An 18,528-nucleotide genomic window follows, 5' to 3' on the forward strand; every position below is an offset into this window, starting at 1 on the left:
TCCCAAACTTTTATGCTAGCCTTGGCATTCACGGAATCTCAATCATGGAACGGCAAAATGTTCCAAACAACATGTTTTTACTCTTGAAATACAGAGGGAAACAGGGTTCATACACATTTCCACCAGAGATTTTCCATGACTTTTCCATGATTTGTTCACAAATTTCCATGACCTTATATTTCTCAAAACCTCACATCAACTAGTGCTACATTAATAATAGATATGACGTGTGAGATAACGGGATGGTTACCTAGAAGGAATGCTCTCAAAACGTAAAAATTTGCCAATCGGTTGTGACACAAGTGTGAGACATGACCTGCCCAAGTGAGATATGTTTCTGAGTTGAATTGGATGAAGCAAATTTCCATGACTTTTCCAAAACTTTTCGGGTGTTTTTTGTTTTCCAAAACCTTTCCAGGCCTGGAAATTGGCATTTTCAAATTCCATACATTTTCCAGGTTTTTTAAAAACGTATGAACCCTGGGGAAAACAACCTCAACATTTTAAACGTGTATACGTAGGCTACATATCCCCTCTTCTTGCTCTCCATCTCCACCTCACACACACGCACACACAACAGGCGGCCTCAGGCGGCCACAGCCGGCCACATGATAAAGCCCGAGAACATCAGTGGCGAATGCTGCTCTTTGGAAAAGGGCAAGCTCTGATAAAAATGGTCTATTATTAAATTAATATTATTAAGGTGCTATATTGATATATAAAATGGCTTTTAAAATTCAAGTAAACATTACCATAATATAGACAAGCTACACAGTTTATTTAGCGAGCCATGCTGCTACAACTTAGTCTAAATACACAACGGAAACAAAAGCAACAAACTCTGTAACTCCATATTACGGGTTTATGTAGGCTAACCCTAGCCTTATCGCACCCCTGAACTTGAAACTTCCTCTCCAATCACGGCATGCAGTCAATAAAATCATCTCGGCGTCCGAACCATCCCACTGTCCAGGCTTCCCTGGTTTGTGGCATTTAGCCCACTCTGTAGTGCCATTGAACCCCAGTGAAGCCGTGCGTTTATGGGATTTTGTAATGAATCGTGTCCTCACAGCAATGTATTAGGGGTGCGAAATCACGATAGATGATTTTTACCCAACCCGCCCCGCTACCCGCATTTTCCCGCCCCGCGGGCTAACCCTGGGCTCTGGGCCGGACCACGCATCACTAGTACCCGCCAATGTGGCAGGTAGACTGAAAGTTTCACCTGCTAATCACAAAATGTATCCGCATTTTCACAACTGTCCTGCTGCAGCCTGCACTGTCAGGCCCCCTGCACTGTCAGGCCCGCTCCAAAGCCATCGATATCTCAAAGTTGCGACACTACCATTGACTCCTGTGTACAAACAATGGCGGCACATCCGGTATGTCATGGTCGTTGAAAGGAACTATTCTCATTGAGAATGAATGAATGAATGAATCTCAGGTGTTAGAATAAGACTTTATGACTTATGGTCGTGTGCTTAATAATGCATTTTCATTGAGTAATATATGTATGTGGAAATGAAGTTTATAGTAATTTTCATTGAGTATTTACCCTAAATACTCATGCGATCGCTGCTGTCAATCCCGTAGTAAACCAGGGACCAAGGTAACTACTGAGGCTACCCACTAACCACGTGACCGCTCTAATCTGGCTTTAACATGGAAGTCAACGGCTGTCGCAACTTTGAGATATCGATGGCTTTGGCCCGCTCCACTGTCAGGACCGGAAAGCAAGCGTAGTCACGTGCTGTCACGTGACAACGTCAGCCTCAAACGAGGAAGTAGTTTTTCAATGATCGTTGATATGTAGCACAAATTAGCAAGTGCATCTTTTAATCAGTGTCTACGTTTTATTTTTATAACGTAGCACACATTAGCATGTCAGCACTGTCAGGACCGGAAAGCAAGCGTAGTCACGTGCTGTCACGTGACAACGTCAGTCCCAAACGAGGAAGTAGTTTTTCAATGATCGTTGATAAGAATGTAGCACAAATTAGCAAGTGCATCTTTTAATCAGTGTCTACGTTTTATTTGTATAACATAGCACACATTAGCAAAGTGTACATGCGTCAGTGTCAACGTTTTTCAGTTATAATTTTGGATTATGAATGTTTGTACAAACAAACACAAGAAATAACCTTACCCTTAGCCTACCTAACGTTAGGCTACCCTATACAGGCCTATTCAATTGGCGGCCCAGATGAAGCTGCAGCAATACAAGTAAAACACCATTCACAAGCCTTTATGAAATGAGCTCATAGGTATTGGCAGGATTTTTTTCATGGTCCTCACTTGTCAAGCAACCGATCGTCGATATGTCCTCCCTCGCTCCTCGGGCCTCGATCCTCACTGATATACATAAAGAATGATGGGGCGGCAACAACGATAGATTATCCCTTCGTCTATCTTTCTTTATGTAGATCAGTGAGGATCGAGGCCCGAGGAGCGAGGGAGGACGTATAAACTTTATATGAGAGGCACCCTATGTCTTCACTCCTCACAAACTCTTTTCTTCTTCTCTCATCTTCGCGGAACTGGGGACGCATGAAAAAAACATCACTTCCGGTCCTGACAGTGGAGGGGGCCTGACCCATGGGGGCAGTAAACGTTCTGAGAGTGTAGACAGTATGGCGGCCACCATGCTAAAAAGTAGACCAGTGCTAGTTAGCCATTCCATTGAATCCTATGGGGCGTAAGCGCCACTTTTGACATCAAATTACGTTACAGCTGAAGCGTTTAAGCCTTTATGAACATTTTCTATTGCCGGAGTACATACTACATTGTGAAATTGACATCATAATCTCGTAACTGTCTTACTGTCTAATAAACGTTTTCCGAAATCAATGCTAAAGTGTTAATGCGCATGCGTCCAGAGAGAGTAAAGCGTCGCCATAGGTCAGACTCGGTCAGACCAGGTGCCTACGTCACATGTACGACACCTGAGCCTGCGCAGAAGACCTATGACGGAAATAGAAGACCTAAAAAAACCGTTGAAATTTGCTTCCTCGGTCTCTGCTGACGTCTACGTGATAGCTCTGTCCATATCTTTTACTGTCTATGGCCTGACCGGCTTGACAGTGCAGGCTGCAGCTGGACGCCTCCCCGCATTTTTACGTGTTGGCGGGTGCCAATTTCATGCCCTGCTGTCAGCTGTACAGTATATACATAGACAGGGCAAAACCCAGAACGATATGATTCAGGTCACTACCAAACATTTCTCAGTTTGGTAGTGATTAAAATGCGTGATGGTTGCCGAAGTTATATGGGTTCCCTGTCAGCAACGTGGTGCATCAGCACTGACTTACCCCGCAACAGCGTCCTGTGAGCCGAGAACCAGCCGGTTTTTGATGCTGAAGAAAGTAGTCCGGCAAGTTTCTGGGGTCACGAAAGTAAAGTGTTTTTCTTCTCAAAACCATATGCGTTCAAAAGAGTGATATATTTGTACCACAAAAACGTTGTCCAGGAAAAATTCAAACCTCGTTATCACTTACTTATTTTTCGCGATTCCTATCACTGCGCGCTACTGACAGCTGGACAACGTTTTTGTGGTGCAAATATATCACTCTGTTGAACGCATATGGTTTTGAGAAGAAAAACACTTTACTTTCGTGACCCCAGAAACTTGCCGGACTACTTTCTTCAGCATCAAAAACGATCAAAAACCGGCTGGATCTCCGCTGTCGGGGGGTAAGTCAGTGCTGATGCACCACGTTGCTGACAGGGAACCCATATAACTTCGTGTCTTAAAACCCGAACTATCCCTTTAATTAAGACGAGTTGATACCTCTCACGTTTTAATGCGTGCACTCACTGGCTCTGGCGCGTGGCGCAACTTTGATAGCTGTCGGGTCGCTGAAAGACGGCATCAACTTCAAGAAGAGCCCTGTGGATGGGAAGTGCTACATCATCTACAAGAGCAGCGAGGGTCAGCTGCGAGCATGCAGGAACCAGTGCAAGCACCAAGGAGGCGTCTTCATCAAGGACATCGAGGACATGGATGGCAGGTCAGTGGACAGCACTAAACAAACAACAAGTTACTCATTTTCACAGACAAAATATCAAAACCTTTTCCTTGTAAAATATCAAAAGCAGTAAAACCTGAATTAAATGTGGGCAATAGTCATGAAACATCTAAACTGATTCAAAGGCCTCCTGAGCATCTGGCCTCAGCTTATAAAATGAATCACCACTGAGAGGAATATGCTTTGTGCCTTGCCTTACTTGGTGCACTTTTTGAGCAATGTTGCTTGACAACCACTAAACCAGTTCCATGTGTTCTGATCGGACAGTGATGAAAATCTGGATAAATCTGGCTAAAGTCTTTCAGAAAATACACCTGTCCGATATCAAACGGAAATGTTCCAGAACTTCAATACACTTGCCTACAGTAGCTTGCTTCAAGAGCTACTCAGAAAGTTGCCTCAGCTTCCATCTGTACTTCCTGCCACAGGACGGTCCGCTGTACTAACTGGAAACTCAACATGGAGACCATGCAGTACGTCAACCCCCCTGACAGCTTCATGCAGGATGAACTCGGTAAGCCGGCACCCTGCATGGGGTGTGTTTAAATTGGCCACAAACAATGGAGAACGTTCGTGGCAAGTATGTCTTCTCTGAACAGTTACATTTTAAATGACTTAGCTCCGTTCGAATCGGAAGGCAGCTGCCTACTGCCTCCCTCCCTAAAAAGAGAGCTCTCTAACTAGACATGACTTTAGATTAAACGCGTAGTTTAAAAAATGAGCGTAGCACTCTAGAAACTTTGGTTAACACTACGGTATGACGTTAGCAAAAGCCTGACGTTAAACTAAATTAGCCTACGTAAGCTAGCAGGCTAACGGTATAAAATAGTTTCACTGGCAGCTAATATATCAGACCAGGCGTTATTAGTGGGTTCAACAATGGTATAACCTGGGGCCCGTTGCACAAAAGCAGAATTAAGATATCCGGGATAAGTTACTGAGCCGCGATCACTGAATCCTAAACAAGAGCATACCGGCTGAATTGGTTGCACAAAGACCAATCCAGGATGAGCAGACACGGATTCATCAAGCCAGGTGTAAGTTATTCGGTGTATGTGCGCGTTCTCGTTTCTCCCCCAAATGATCGCGGTTGGAATAAAAAAGACGCGAAAAATAGCGTCTTGCACACAAAGTGAACAACCGCTTTTGATATAGACTAACAACGAGGTAAAGTTTTACTTTTTTGGATGGGGGTTCATGATTATTTCTGTTACATAGCGGGAGTAGGTGTGGCAGATCAACTGAATGCTAATTTACGTATGCACCCACGTGTGAGAGCTTCCTTGTCTCGGCACGCAACGTCATTAAGGAAGCGCTTTGCCACCGCAATGCACAAAGTAGGGTAGAGTGGGGGAAAATGCCCCCGTGAGGTAAAACGCCCCCCGCCTGTTTCTCCCATAATAATCACTAGATGCAGTCAAGTTATATTTTTACTGTTGCCCTGCATCCCATTGACTACGGGGACACACATATATCCACTGTGAAGTTTACGCTCGCGACGTAGTTGAAGGAAGACTGATTTTATAGTAAAATGTCGTAATTTTCCGTGGTCAGTTAAGGAGTGTAGACTATGTTAGTTTAGGTAAGGTGTAATTGGCTGCTGGTAAGCCTAATCTATGAATTAAATATAGTATCTTACAATTAATTTATTGCTTAACAGCTTGTCTGTTGATTTGGCTATTAATGTATGAAGCAAATAGTTTTTTTAGGAGGGGGCATTTTACCCCACCCATGGGGGGCATTTTGCCCCACTGCTGGGGTAAAACGCCCGCTTTGTATACATTTTATTTTTGTTAAAAATCTAAAGAAATATAAAGTCTTGGCAGTTTTCATAGTTGGTTTATAATTAATATCATTGCCACTTATAACCATGATAATGCCACATTTTCCTTAAGGGGAGCGTTTTCCCCCACTCTACCCTATCTTAATTTGTCTTAAAAGCCGAATTAGTTGAAAACACCTTCGAAAAATTTCCCCTCCACTTCCAATCAACTACCAGCCTACAGCAGCCTATTCATCAAACATCTGTCAAAAAAGAAGCAAACAACGAGTAGGCTATGTTATTAATTATAAGGCCACCATAATTTAAATGACATCCATATGGTATTAGGCAGACATTCTGCTGTGTTTTGCGAGTAAATGCATGTAGCAAATAATATATAAATGGAATCTACAGCTCTTTAAAAAAAAAATCACGTGGAGGTCTCATTTGAATGACAGCTAGCTGAACCAATCAGATAATGTAATTACCATTAGAATCAACTTATCTTGGATGTTAGCCTGGTCAGGAGCAGGCTAGCTCCACAGAATAAATCGCCATGGTAACTTATACCATAACATATCCTGCTGCCCCCTATCCCGCTTTTGTGCAACTGGATCACGGATAAATTGAGCCAGGATAACCAAGATATCCCGGGTTAATCCCTTATCCTAGTTTTGTGCAATAGGCCCCAGGTAGTAAATCATTTATTTTCAATCTACTTTCCACAAATCCAAGCTAAATAACGTCACACAAATGACATTTCAACAGATTCGGCAGTCATTTACCGATATCGGCAGCCATGTTTGTTTTGTTTTCACAGAGATTCAGACGTGGCCGTAAAGGATTATGGGTAGAAGGCAGCTTGAAGTGTACATTGATGCTGCCTTCAAAATTGCCCGTTATCCGGGAATTCTAAGATATCTTAGAAGGCAGCGAAAATCGTTTTTTCGGTTTCGAACGGCCTTCGCTGCCTTGCTCTCTAGTTAGATATCTTATAAGGCAGCAGTTTTACCCGATTCGAACGGAGCCTTAGTGTTAACATTTCATTGTAACGATAATCGGTCATCCAGTTATGATAAGATTTGAATCTGAATCTGTATCTGAATTGGAATCAGAATCTGGACTGAATCCTGTTTACATGTACTCTGGATTTCCTCCTCCTGCATTACTATTCTTATTTCGCAGTAATAAATCAATTGTGAGTTTGATTGTCTTCACTTATGAACAAAACGAGTGAATGAATAAATAGCATAACCTCAAAACAACTTTAGCATAGACTACTCAAAATTGCATACGGTCTTAGGTCTCCAACAGGATATAGTTAGCCATAGAATGTTTGAGAAATAAAGGAAATACTAATATGTGCAGCTGCTTTCCCAAGGATCAGTGTGTGTGTGTGTGTGTGTGTGTGTGTGTGTGTGTGTGTGTGTGTGTGTGTGTGTGTGTGTGTGTGTGTGTGTGTGTGTGTGTGTGTGTGTGTGTGTGTGTGTGTGTGTGTGTGTGTGTGTGTGTGTGTGTGTGTGTGTGTGTGTGTGTGTGCTGTATTGTGTGTACTGTATGTGGTGTGTGGATATTGTGTGTATGTGTGTGTTTCTATTGTTTTGTGTGTGTGTGTGTGTGTGTGTGTGTGTGTGTGTGTGGTTCATGCACAGAGGTTGTGTGGGCAGACGACCCTGATGGTGGTCTGGACCTTATGGAGCTGAATCCTCCTGACCCCTGGCTCACAGACCCCATGGAGGCCCAGGAGCTGCAGCCCGGTGAAGTGACCGTGAGTATGAGTGTGTGTGCGTGTGTGCGTGCGTGCGTGCGTGCGTGCGTGCGTGCGTGCGTGCGTGCGTGCGTGTGTGTGGTAGTGTGATGCCATGGAGACCCAAGACTTACTTACTATAGTTACTTCCGTTGAAGTAACTATAGCATCCAACGACGTGATCATTTTATCCGTTTTAAGGGTATATTTGTAACAATTATCACTGTCAAAACCAATCTCATGATCATAAAGCTTTGTTTCTGCCTTCTCTATGTGGGGACCAAACAAAAAAACATACATTTTGATTATTATAGACTGAAGAAGTTGCTGTGACACTGGCCCCCCTCCTCTTCCATCACTAGGATTGTAGGTGGATTTAGCCAACAAGCGATAATATTAATGTCTGACTGTGAAAAGTTGCCAAGTGAGCCAAGTAATTATTACCACCGTGCAGCGAAGCAGCGGTCATATAGTTTTTAATATAGTTTTTTCATCCGGAGTTTTGTGTCACGCCTAACACACACTTAACTACTGTACACTACTGTATACCCTTACAACTGATGAAACAGATATAATTTCACTAAATCAGTTTTGTCATGCTGGTGGTTCGTTATTCTCCTGTCTCTTCCCTCCCCTCTCACTTCCTCTCTCTCTCGTTCACTCTCTCTGCCCCCTCTCTTTCTCCCTTCTTCTCTCTCTGCCTTTCTTCATCTCTCTCTAGTTGAAGTATCTCACTCATGCGTGCATGGAGCTGAAGTTGGGTGAGCGGAAGATGATGTTTGACCCCTGGCTGACGGGCCCAGCGTTCGCTGGTGGCTGGTGGCTGCTGCATGAGCCTCCGCCCGACTCCCTGGACAGGCTCTGCAAGGCTGACCTCATCTACATCAGCCACATGCACTCAGACCACCTCAGGTAGGCTGGGCCGGACTGGGCTTGGCTGGGGTTGCTGAGAACAAGGTGACAGGCAGTGCTGGGAAGTTACGTATTTGTTTTAAATTTGGTTGAAAATGCAATATTTAATAAGGTGTGGTTGTAAGACAGGTGCGCCTTTACCTATCAACCAGGAATCAACCCATAGCTACCCATAGCAACCAATAGCTTGAGTCCAGGAAATTAGACGTCGGCCCCTAACTATTTCACACACACGGACACACACACACACACACACACACACACACACACACACACACACACACACTCACACACACACACACATGCATGCACACACACACACACACACACACACACACACGAATGCATGCACACTCATACACACATACAGTATATAAACACAATACATACCGGTACACAAACACACTATTTCTGTGGCAGTTTGGAGGGGGAAGTTTCCTCACTGACACCGGGGATGCACCCAAGCAGAACAGCAAAACCCTGCAATGCAAATCACAATATTCCCCCTTCATCTCTAAACACATAGTCACATACGGAAATATCCAGGGACAGTACAAGAAAATGTACATTTAATAATTTGACAAACTGTCTACTTCTTAGTTACCCGACACTAAAGACCCTATCTGAAAAGCGACCTGACCTACCAATATACGTGGGAGACACTTCTCGACCAGTGTTTTGGTAAGGGACATAAACAAATATTACAGTAATACAGTATAATCTTACTGTATATTAATGTATTAGAATATATGTACATACAGTATGCATTGTTACTGATATATATTGACCCCAATCCATCTTATAAAATCCATATAAGCAATGTAAGAATAGAAATGTTAAATATATTAAAATACCATTGTTTTCTTTTTCGATATTCAATATTGTTAATGCTATTTTTGTTGTATTTTCACTTTTCTTAATTCATTTTAAATCAACTTAATGTAATTCATTATATGTGTTAGACCAAAGCATCTGCCAACCCCATAAGCATAAAGGCAATGACACTAAGTGTTTAACAGTAACCTGACCAGTGTTGGTAGTAATGGCGTTTAAGTATAACAGCGTTACTAACGACGTTAATTTGTCAGTAACGAAGTAATCTAATTAATTACTTTTCTCATCGTTGCAACGCCGTTATCGTTACTGAGAATTTAAAGCGTCGCGTTACTACAATTTGGCTGAATGAAGCGCGTTCACTGGATAGGATCATATAGGATGGAATACCCTCCCCTGAGCTAATAAATAAATGTATATTAGCCTAATCACCCTTGACAGACTAGGCATAGCTACCAAGATACTGTAGCCTACATCAGAGTGGAATCTGGAAATAATTTCATTATAGGCCCACTTCCAACTTCAGGAGGGGAAAAAAGACTTGAATAGGCTGCTCACCAAATCCAAGCCATTTCATTTGCACATATGTAGCGAACTTGCCACGATAGCTTATAGGCATAATAGTGACAAGTAAATGTGCACATTCTCTGTCTGTCAGATTTATAGTTTCTCACAGGGCTACTTCACTGAAACTGAACGTTATCTTCAAAGGAGGACCCTATACATTTTAAAGATAGCCTATTTTATTTTTGAGGGCTTTTGATAGCCTATCGGGGGTTACCTTACAGTAAAATTAATTATTAGCCTATTACACGTCTCTGCTGCATAGCCTACATTTCGTCAGGGCCATTCAACTGGAGAAGGGGTTGTTCATTTACTCCTGTAGATTGCAAATATAGACTTGGTTGCGACTTCCGAATAGTTTTGTGAGTGCTACTTTGTTAATATTTGGGAAACTGCAAGTAAGGGGCCGCGACCGCACAGCCCTGGCTGCTGAAGTGCCGCGAGAGCGCAGCAAATCGTCAGAAACAATATATTTAAGCTCACAATAATCAGACCGGCCCAAAACGTTAACAGCCCACCGGGAATCCTCCCGCATCTCCCGATAGCCACCCCGGGCCTGGGCTGGGTGGGCGGATGCCATGCGCACGTTCTGACTTCCACCCACTAATTGTACCGAATAATTGTTTTTATTCTTCAATCAGTTAGGCTATGATAAATATGTTTGACGTTAAAGATGTTATTGAACGTAATAGCGTTATAGAACATAAAAATTCACATCAGTTACTTTGCTGAGTAACTAATTACTTTTACAGTGTGGTAACTGAGTTACTAACTCAATTACTTTTTGGCAGAAGTAATTTGTAACGGTAACTAATTACTTTTTTTTAAAGTAAGATGACCAACACTGAACCTGACCATGTTGCAGGTATCTGAAAAACAGCGGGCTGAACCTTACCAACATCATTGTGGTTGCTTTTGGTGTCTGGCAAAATGCAAGTATTTCATTTGTAATGTTGTGTATGTTTGTGTAGCTTTTGTGTGTGTGTGTGTGTGTGTGTGTGTGTGTGTGTGTTTGTGTGCATGTGTGCGTGTGTGTGTTTGTATGTGTGGTTAGCTACAGCTCAGCCTTCGGCTTCGTGCCTACGGCTAACCACAGCCGTGGCGATATAGGCCAACCACACCACTCCCGCTCGTGCGATAATGCTTAATGAAGGAATGTCCTTATTGTATAACAGTTGTGTTTGGTCTAAACGTTTTTTTTTGAGCAAATACTAAAACAGTGTTTGGGCTTTGTTTGTGTGTTTTTTTTTCAGGTAGACAAACACCTCAGATTCATGATTCTAATGGATGGTGTCCATCCTGAAATGGACACTTGTATAATTGTTGAATATAAAGGTATTTGTGTATTTTATCAATATAAAGGTATTTGTATAATTGTTGAATATAAAGATATTTGTGTATTTTATCAATATAAAGGTATTTGTATAATTGTTGAATATAAAGGTATTTGTGTATTTTATCAATATAAAGGTATTTGTATAATTGTTGAATATAAGGGTATTTATATAATTGCTGTAAATAAATGTACTTGGATAATGAATATAAGGCATGTGAAGGCTATAGTTGAATACAAAAGTATATGTATAATAGTATAAATGTAATTGTGTAAAAGGTATGTGCCTTATATCTCAGGGTCCCCGCGGGTCCTTAAAAAGTCTTAAAAAGTCTTATTTATTTTTTTGGATTTTCAAGGTCTTAAAATGTCTTGAATTCTAGAATTTCCGATGAGGAGGTCTTAAATTTCATGTCGTGCCGAGTCCGTTTCGTCAACTTTGCAAATGTAGGCACACTCAAATATTGTGGGTGTGACAATATAACAACACAGTAAAAAGTAGCGTGTGCGTTCCTACAGACGGAGATGGTGTTTCAGAGTGGCAGACGCGAGCCAAGATTTTTAAGAATGCGACTGAAAAATATTCGAGGTTGCAATGGTGCACCTGACGCTTTTCGTGTGAGAGCATAGGCTACATTTCTTTCGCCTGTTTTCATTGTAGACTATGCGTGCAACTTTACCAAACAATATAGAAGTAATTAAACCTCCTCGGCTTGGCCCTCTCTCTTTCTCTCTCTCTCTCTCGTCCGCGCTCAATGGACACCCACCCTTCGACATGCACATTTAATCCAAATAAAACATTCACAATCGTGAAAAAAGCAATGACGACTAGCTAAATTATTATGAAATCCGGTTAGCATCATAGCATGCTGCACATTTTATTAAAACTCTTGCATTAAAGTTGAGTGATCATCTCATCACCAATGTTTTCTAACTCCAAGACTAAAGCTGCCTGTCCCAAGGAGAAAAAGTATCAGCCTACCTTGAAACTTAAACACATGTGGGGAAAACTGAACAGTCCAACCAGTAGACTATGATAAGCTAGCCAACTATGCTACTTTGTTTACAATATTTTGAGGCGTCAATCAGACAGCTGAATAGGGCTCGGGATCATGACGTAAAAAACTTCGCGGGCGCAGCCATATTGGCAGCTTCACTCCTAAGTTTACTATGGATTACTATGGATTTACTCCCACCTATATTAGTGTGTTCCTGTTACTTAGTTTTTGCCTTCTTGGTCGTGTGTTGCTGTGTAGTGGGGTGTAACAGCACCACCCATGATCGCAAGAGGAAAAGAATCGCTAATACTACATTTCTGCTTCTTGTCTTCTGCATCTGAATGAATGGATATTACGCTCGGTGCGCTACCAATATGGCGGCTATTCCTAGAATGCAAGGCTTGTTCCCGAGCCCTATTAAAGAGGTAGGCCTAGAGCGTAGAGAGAAAGTAAAGGGGGAAAAAATGGGGGGGGGGGGGGAGATTATTTAGTTTCAATGATTATATGTATAATATACAGTATTTATAAAAAATCATTCACATTATATGAAAGGAGTGCGATAAAAATGCGAACTTTTGCTGTTAGAAAGCTATGCCATCAAAAATGTGGGTGCACCTAAATTTTGTGCTGGTGCTCCTGAAAAAAAAGTTAGGCACACCAGTGCAACCAACGCAAAAAGTTAGTCGGGAGCCTTGTCCATTTTTTAACTGTGTTTAACTTGTAATTTGCAACTTGATTTGTTTACACACTGTTTGTACGTTATTTACAGCAGTATTGTTGTAGTATTGAGAAGGCAGTTGCCTGACGTGCACTATTTGCACTGTCACTCAAATAGGCCTACAAATGTGCTTTGGTAAACTGAACAGCCTAGAGCGTACTTTTTATATATATATTTTTGCCATGGTAATGGTCTTAATTTTTATTCTTAGAGGTCTTAAAAAGGTCTTAAAAGTCATTAAATTTGTTGATAAAAAATGTGCAGATACCCTGTATCTGCCATGCTGTTCTCATTAACTCCACATACAACACCCATTACTCTATCTTCACATTACCATGAGCTCTGTGGTGGGGTGGCCCAAAGGTTATATGACCTTGAGCTTTGTGGCGGCCCAAAGGTTACATGACCTTGAGCTCTGTGGTGGGGCGGCCCACAGGTTGCATGACCTTGAGCTTTGTGGTGGGGCAGCCCACAGGTTACATGACCTTGAGCTTTGTGGCGGCCCACAGTTTTATATGACCTTGAGCTTTGTGGCGGCCCACAGGTTATATGACCTTGAGCTTTGTGATGGGACGGCCTAAAGGTTATAGGACCATGAGCTTTGTGGCTTCAGGCTGCATTTTATTATGCTCTGCGAATCGACTTGGACCTTGGATATGATGTTACGTCCCCACTTCAAGCATTCTATTATGTTATTCTTTATAACAATATTAATTTGTTTGAGTGTTGTACTTTGAGAGCAAAGTCAAATTCCTTGTTTGATTACGTCAACCTGGCCAGTAAAGCTGATTCTGATTCTGATGTTTTGTTCGTCCAAGTTGGAGAAAAACATGGACGCCACTTGTTGCGGTAGCACTGGCTGAGTACCAGTCATGGTAACCTTCTGCTAGCAACGCTAGCCACATTTACCAACACCAGTGTGGAACAAGTCTTCATTCAATATTGCACTCACAACAAGACCGATTCCCATTCTCATAGGCCAGGCCTATTCAACTAGCGGCCCGCGGGCCAGATGTGGCCCGCTTCAAATTTCCTGTGGCCCGCGTGTCTCGTCATGAGAATTAACTCGCTTTGACGGGTGTGCATAGATCATATGATTGGCGAGTAGCGCACTGTCGGCCCGCCCCTATTGGCCAGACTAATTCTTCACAGCACATCACTACACAAACTGACATTTCCAAATGTGTAACTAGTTTTAAATGTTATCATTAAATGTTGATTAAATTACGATTTCTTACCGCCAAAGATTCTAAACCTCGAGCGTGCGCAAATAAAAAATGTTACAATCATACCCGGTCTCCGTTCCTCCAAGCCCTCGGGAAAGTTAGTGAAGGAGCTGTGGTTTGTAGAGAATTGCCTCTTGACTTTATATTCCTTCTTTACAGCGATGGATTCGTTGCACAATAAACATGAAAGTCTCGTACTTGTTGCAGAGGGTAAAATGAACGATTCTCGTTGTCAATTAGACGTTTCTTTAGACAGAGCCATCTTCACTCAACTCGTGGGAATGTTATTGTTTGTGATTTGCGCAGGCTCGAAGTTTAGAATCTTTGGCGGTAAGAAATCGTGAAATAGATAAACAGAGGCAGAGCTGGCATTACTTTTTCTTTAAATTCAATGCTTGTATATTTGAGAGATTGGCGCTGTAGGCTGTGTGTGTTTGAAACACTTATGAGCCTAATTATCTTGAAGTAGGCTAGTTAAATCAACACTGCATTTTTTCCCACTGATGCATGATATGGCAGCTATCAGACATCAGGTATGAAATACTATGGTTAGCCTGGGTGTTTTCAAATACTTCTATAGTTTGTGTCGCAGCCTATCACCTGTCTGAGAAGATTTTTTATGGATATGGATAATAGGCTATGTTCTTAGTTTCTATGCCAGTGTATAAAATTCAATTGAATTGAACTGAATTTTACTCTGATTTTATCAAATATTGTTGGATACAATTATTTTGCGGCGTCTTATTTTATGCGGCCCCTGAAAACCCAGTGATTTTTCCATCCGGCCCTCTTGGTACTGAAGTTGAATAGCCCTGTCATAGGCAGTGATGCGGATGCAGTAAGGTATTGCAGTGATATGATTGATTGAAATCTGCATTTAAACATCCAAGTTCAACCGAGCTAAAATGTTCGCCATCCGAGTAAAGGGGGCGTATTGGTGTGTGTTGCTTGACAACATGCTGTGTTTCTCCTTGGAACTCCGACACAAAGGTCACATGACCTTGAGCTTTGTGGCCCCACCCACAAATATCACATGACTTTGACCTCTTTGGCTCCACCCCTGTAGGTCACATGATCTTGAACACGGTGGACTGCACACGGCCCAATGGGGGTCGTCTGCCTCATGGGGTGGACCTGATGATGAGTGACTTTGCTGGTGGAGCCTCTGGGTTTCCCATGACCTTCTATGGAGGGAAGTACACTGGTAAGGCCTCACAAACACAACCAGTTACAACACCATAATAACAATAAACCATTACAGTGGACAACACCTCAAAACCAGTACGGTCTTTTAGCTCTGTATTATTGCTTATAGCTTTGTTATTGTTGTTGTTGTTATTGTTGTTGTTGTTGTGATTTATTGAGTTTATTGAGAACACTGTAGCTGTGTGTCCATAGAGAGCTGGAAGGCGGACTTCATCCGGACAGAGAGGAGGAAGCTGCTCCATTATAAGGCCCAGCTGGTGAAGTCACTGCAGCCCAAGATCTACTGCGCATTCGCAGGCTACTTCACAGAGGCACATCCCTCTGACAAGTAGGTTAGCTACACACACACACACACACACACACACATACACACACACACACACACACACACACACTGTATTTCATCCAAGAAGTCGAACTTAGTTCAATGAAACACACAGACACTGCCTGATTTTGGAGAACCTAAATGGAAAGACTGCTGCACCACTCTCTACTTTCATCAGGAAGAAAAATGCAGTCCTGCCTGTTGCAGGAGTGTCTGTGTCTGTCAATGTTTGGTGTTGATGCTGGTACTTGTGGTAGTTGTAAATGTGTTTTTGTGTTGGTGTTGTTCTGCACAATGAGTGTCTTAGTATCGGTCACCAGCACTGTGTTTAAAGTACAAACAAAACAGAGAGCTAGTTCGCTACTCACTCCCCCTCCCTCCCTCCCATGAAATTGAAACTCTCATCTCGTCGGTGATTGGCTGGAACAGTTTGTTATTGTTTTATAGTCCAGGCTGGACCAAGTTATTGTTGTTGCCATTTTTGGAGTCTGGGCTGTCTATAGAGACTGCATTTTTGTAAGTGATGTTTGCTGTATTTGCCAATTTTTTTTAGCTTAGAAACATCACTCAGGAGCATCTTTAAATGCAGCTATAATTTAAACTGAAAATAGTTACATTGATATATTTAAATCATTTTAAAACATTACAACATGTAGGATTTCCCACTCCAACTCAAATATTCCCCACATGTAGCCTGATGTATGATGTACATCAGGTGGCTCTCTGTTTAGATTGATAGCCTATGAAAAACCTCTCTGGGAATGTAGAATGTAAAATTAGCTGGATGTAGGCCAATATGGCATATACAGTGCCTATAGAAAGTTATCATACCCTTTTGAAATAGTTCCTTTTTTTGTCTTACAGCCTGAAATCAAAACCCATTTTTAAAAAAATCTTTTCCAGTTTTATTTACAAATGTAGCTGTACAACATCAAAATAATGAAACAAAAGTCAACAGTTCTGAAAATTAATAAAAAATTAAAAACTAGAATAACAGGGTTGGAAAAGTCATCATACCCCTGACTTAATACTTTGTCAAGCTTCCTTTTGCTTTCATTACAGCCATCAATCTGTTTGGATATGTCTCTATTATAGCTTTGCACACCTAGACAGGGGAATATTTGCCCAATTTTCCGTGCAGAATTGTTAAAATTTAGTCAAATTCTGTAGGGAATGGCGATGGACTGCTCTCTTCAAGTCAATCCACATATTTTCTATAGGATTTAAGTCAGGGCTCTGACTTTGCCACTCAAGGATATTCACCATCCTATCCTTAAGCCACTGCTTTGTTCTTTTGGCAGTATGTTTAGGATTTTTGTCGTGTTGGAAGGCGAATGACCTCCCCATCCTCAGCTGTTTAGGAGAGGGACGCAGGTTTTCCTCAAGAATTTTGGTGTACTTGGCAGCATCCGTTTTCCCTTCTATCCTGACCAATTGCCCAGTCCCCGCTGAAGAGAAACATCCCCAAAACATAATGTTGCCCCCACCATGCTTCAAAGTAGGTATGGTGTGTTTTGGGTGTGTTTGGGTGTGTATACTGTGTTTGGTTAGCGCCTGGAGCTCAGTCCAAAAACTTCAATCTTAGTCTCCAAAAAGTTCGATCTTAGTCTCATCTGACCATATAAGCTTTTTCCACATGGTAGCAGAATATTCCAGATGTGTTTTTGCACTGAACTCCAAGCGCAATGTTTGGCGAAAACCAACACAGTACACCACCCAAAACACACCATACCTAGTGTGAAGCATGGTGGGGGCAACATTATGTTGTGGGGATGTTTCTTTTCAGCGGGAACTGGGCAATTGGTCAGGATAGAAGGGAAAATGGATGCTGCAAAGTACACCCACATTCTTAAGGAAAACCTGCGTCCCTCTCCTAGACAGCTGAGGATGGGGAGGTCATTCGCCTTCCAACACGACAATAATCCTAAACATACTGCCAAAAGAACAAAGCAGTGGCTTAAGGATAGGATGGTGAATATCCTTGAGTGGCAAAGTCAGAGCCCTGACTTAAATCCTATAGAAAATATGTGGATTGACTTGAAGAGAGCAGTCCATCGCCATTCCCTATAGAATTTGACTAAATTTTAACATTTCTTTACGGAAAATTGATTAATGGCTGTAATGAAAGCAAAAGGAAGCTTTACAAAGTATTAAGTCAGGGGTATGATGACTTTTCCAACCCTGTTATTCTAGTTTTTCATTTTTTTATTAATTTTCAGAACTGTTTACTTTTTTTTCATTATTTTGATGTTGTACAGCTAAATTTGTTAATAAAACTGGAAAAGATTTTTTTTAAAATGGGTTTTGATTTCAGGCTGTAAGACAAAAAAAGTAACTATTTCAAAAGGGTATGATGACTTTCTATAGGCACTGTATCCAGCCAGCATGTTTTAGGTTTACAGTTTAATAATAAGCCAGCTAAAGGAACACTCCACTGTTTTTTCATATTAAGGTACGTTATTCCCTTAACTAAGACAAGTTGATACATACCTCTCGCGTTTCAATGCGTGCAGTCAATGGCTCTGGTGTCCGGCGCTACATGTACTTTGATAGCGCTTTGCTAGGATAACTTACTCAGAAGGATAACTATACTGTATGGCGGAAAAGCACTTGGGAGCACTTCGACTCGGAGCAGTGATATCATCACTGTTGCAGTTTCAGTTCCTTCTTATTAGAAAAGCGCCACGTTTTAATTTTGACTCACCATATGGTCGTGTAACCACTCATGTGACTGTATTTTAACAGTGAAAACGTGGAGGTGTTTGGTTGCTTCCAACTTCATCTTTGTTTGGATCCTAATTAATGAACTGGGCTAGCTAAGTGTTATCATAGTAGCGCCGTATGCCAGAGCCAGTGAGTGCACGCATTGAAATGTATG

The 18,528-nt window shown here is 41.8% G+C and overlaps 1 protein-coding gene across 1 annotated transcript in view; it reads left to right on the forward strand.

Moving 5' to 3' along the window:
* Nucleotides 1-311: 311 nt before the first annotated feature.
* LOC134061667 (cytidine monophosphate-N-acetylneuraminic acid hydroxylase-like) overlaps nt 312-18,528 on the forward strand; it is a 34,858-nt gene continuing 16,641 nt past the window's right edge. The window contains exons 1-10 of the mRNA XM_062517421.1: nt 312-324; nt 3,845-4,007; nt 4,454-4,539; nt 7,440-7,555; nt 8,256-8,446; nt 9,047-9,127; nt 10,710-10,776; nt 11,098-11,179; nt 15,186-15,323; nt 15,518-15,653. Of these exons, the coding sequence (XP_062373405.1) occupies nt 312-324; nt 3,845-4,007; nt 4,454-4,539; nt 7,440-7,555; nt 8,256-8,446; nt 9,047-9,127; nt 10,710-10,776; nt 11,098-11,179; nt 15,186-15,323; nt 15,518-15,653 (1,073 nt within the window). The remainder of the gene's footprint in view (nt 325-3,844; nt 4,008-4,453; nt 4,540-7,439; nt 7,556-8,255; nt 8,447-9,046; nt 9,128-10,709; nt 10,777-11,097; nt 11,180-15,185; nt 15,324-15,517; nt 15,654-18,528) is intronic.

Source organism: Sardina pilchardus, chromosome 17, assembly GCF_963854185.1.
Source record: "Sardina pilchardus chromosome 17, fSarPil1.1, whole genome shotgun sequence".
Taxonomy (NCBI): Eukaryota; Metazoa; Chordata; class Actinopteri; order Clupeiformes; family Clupeidae; genus Sardina; species Sardina pilchardus.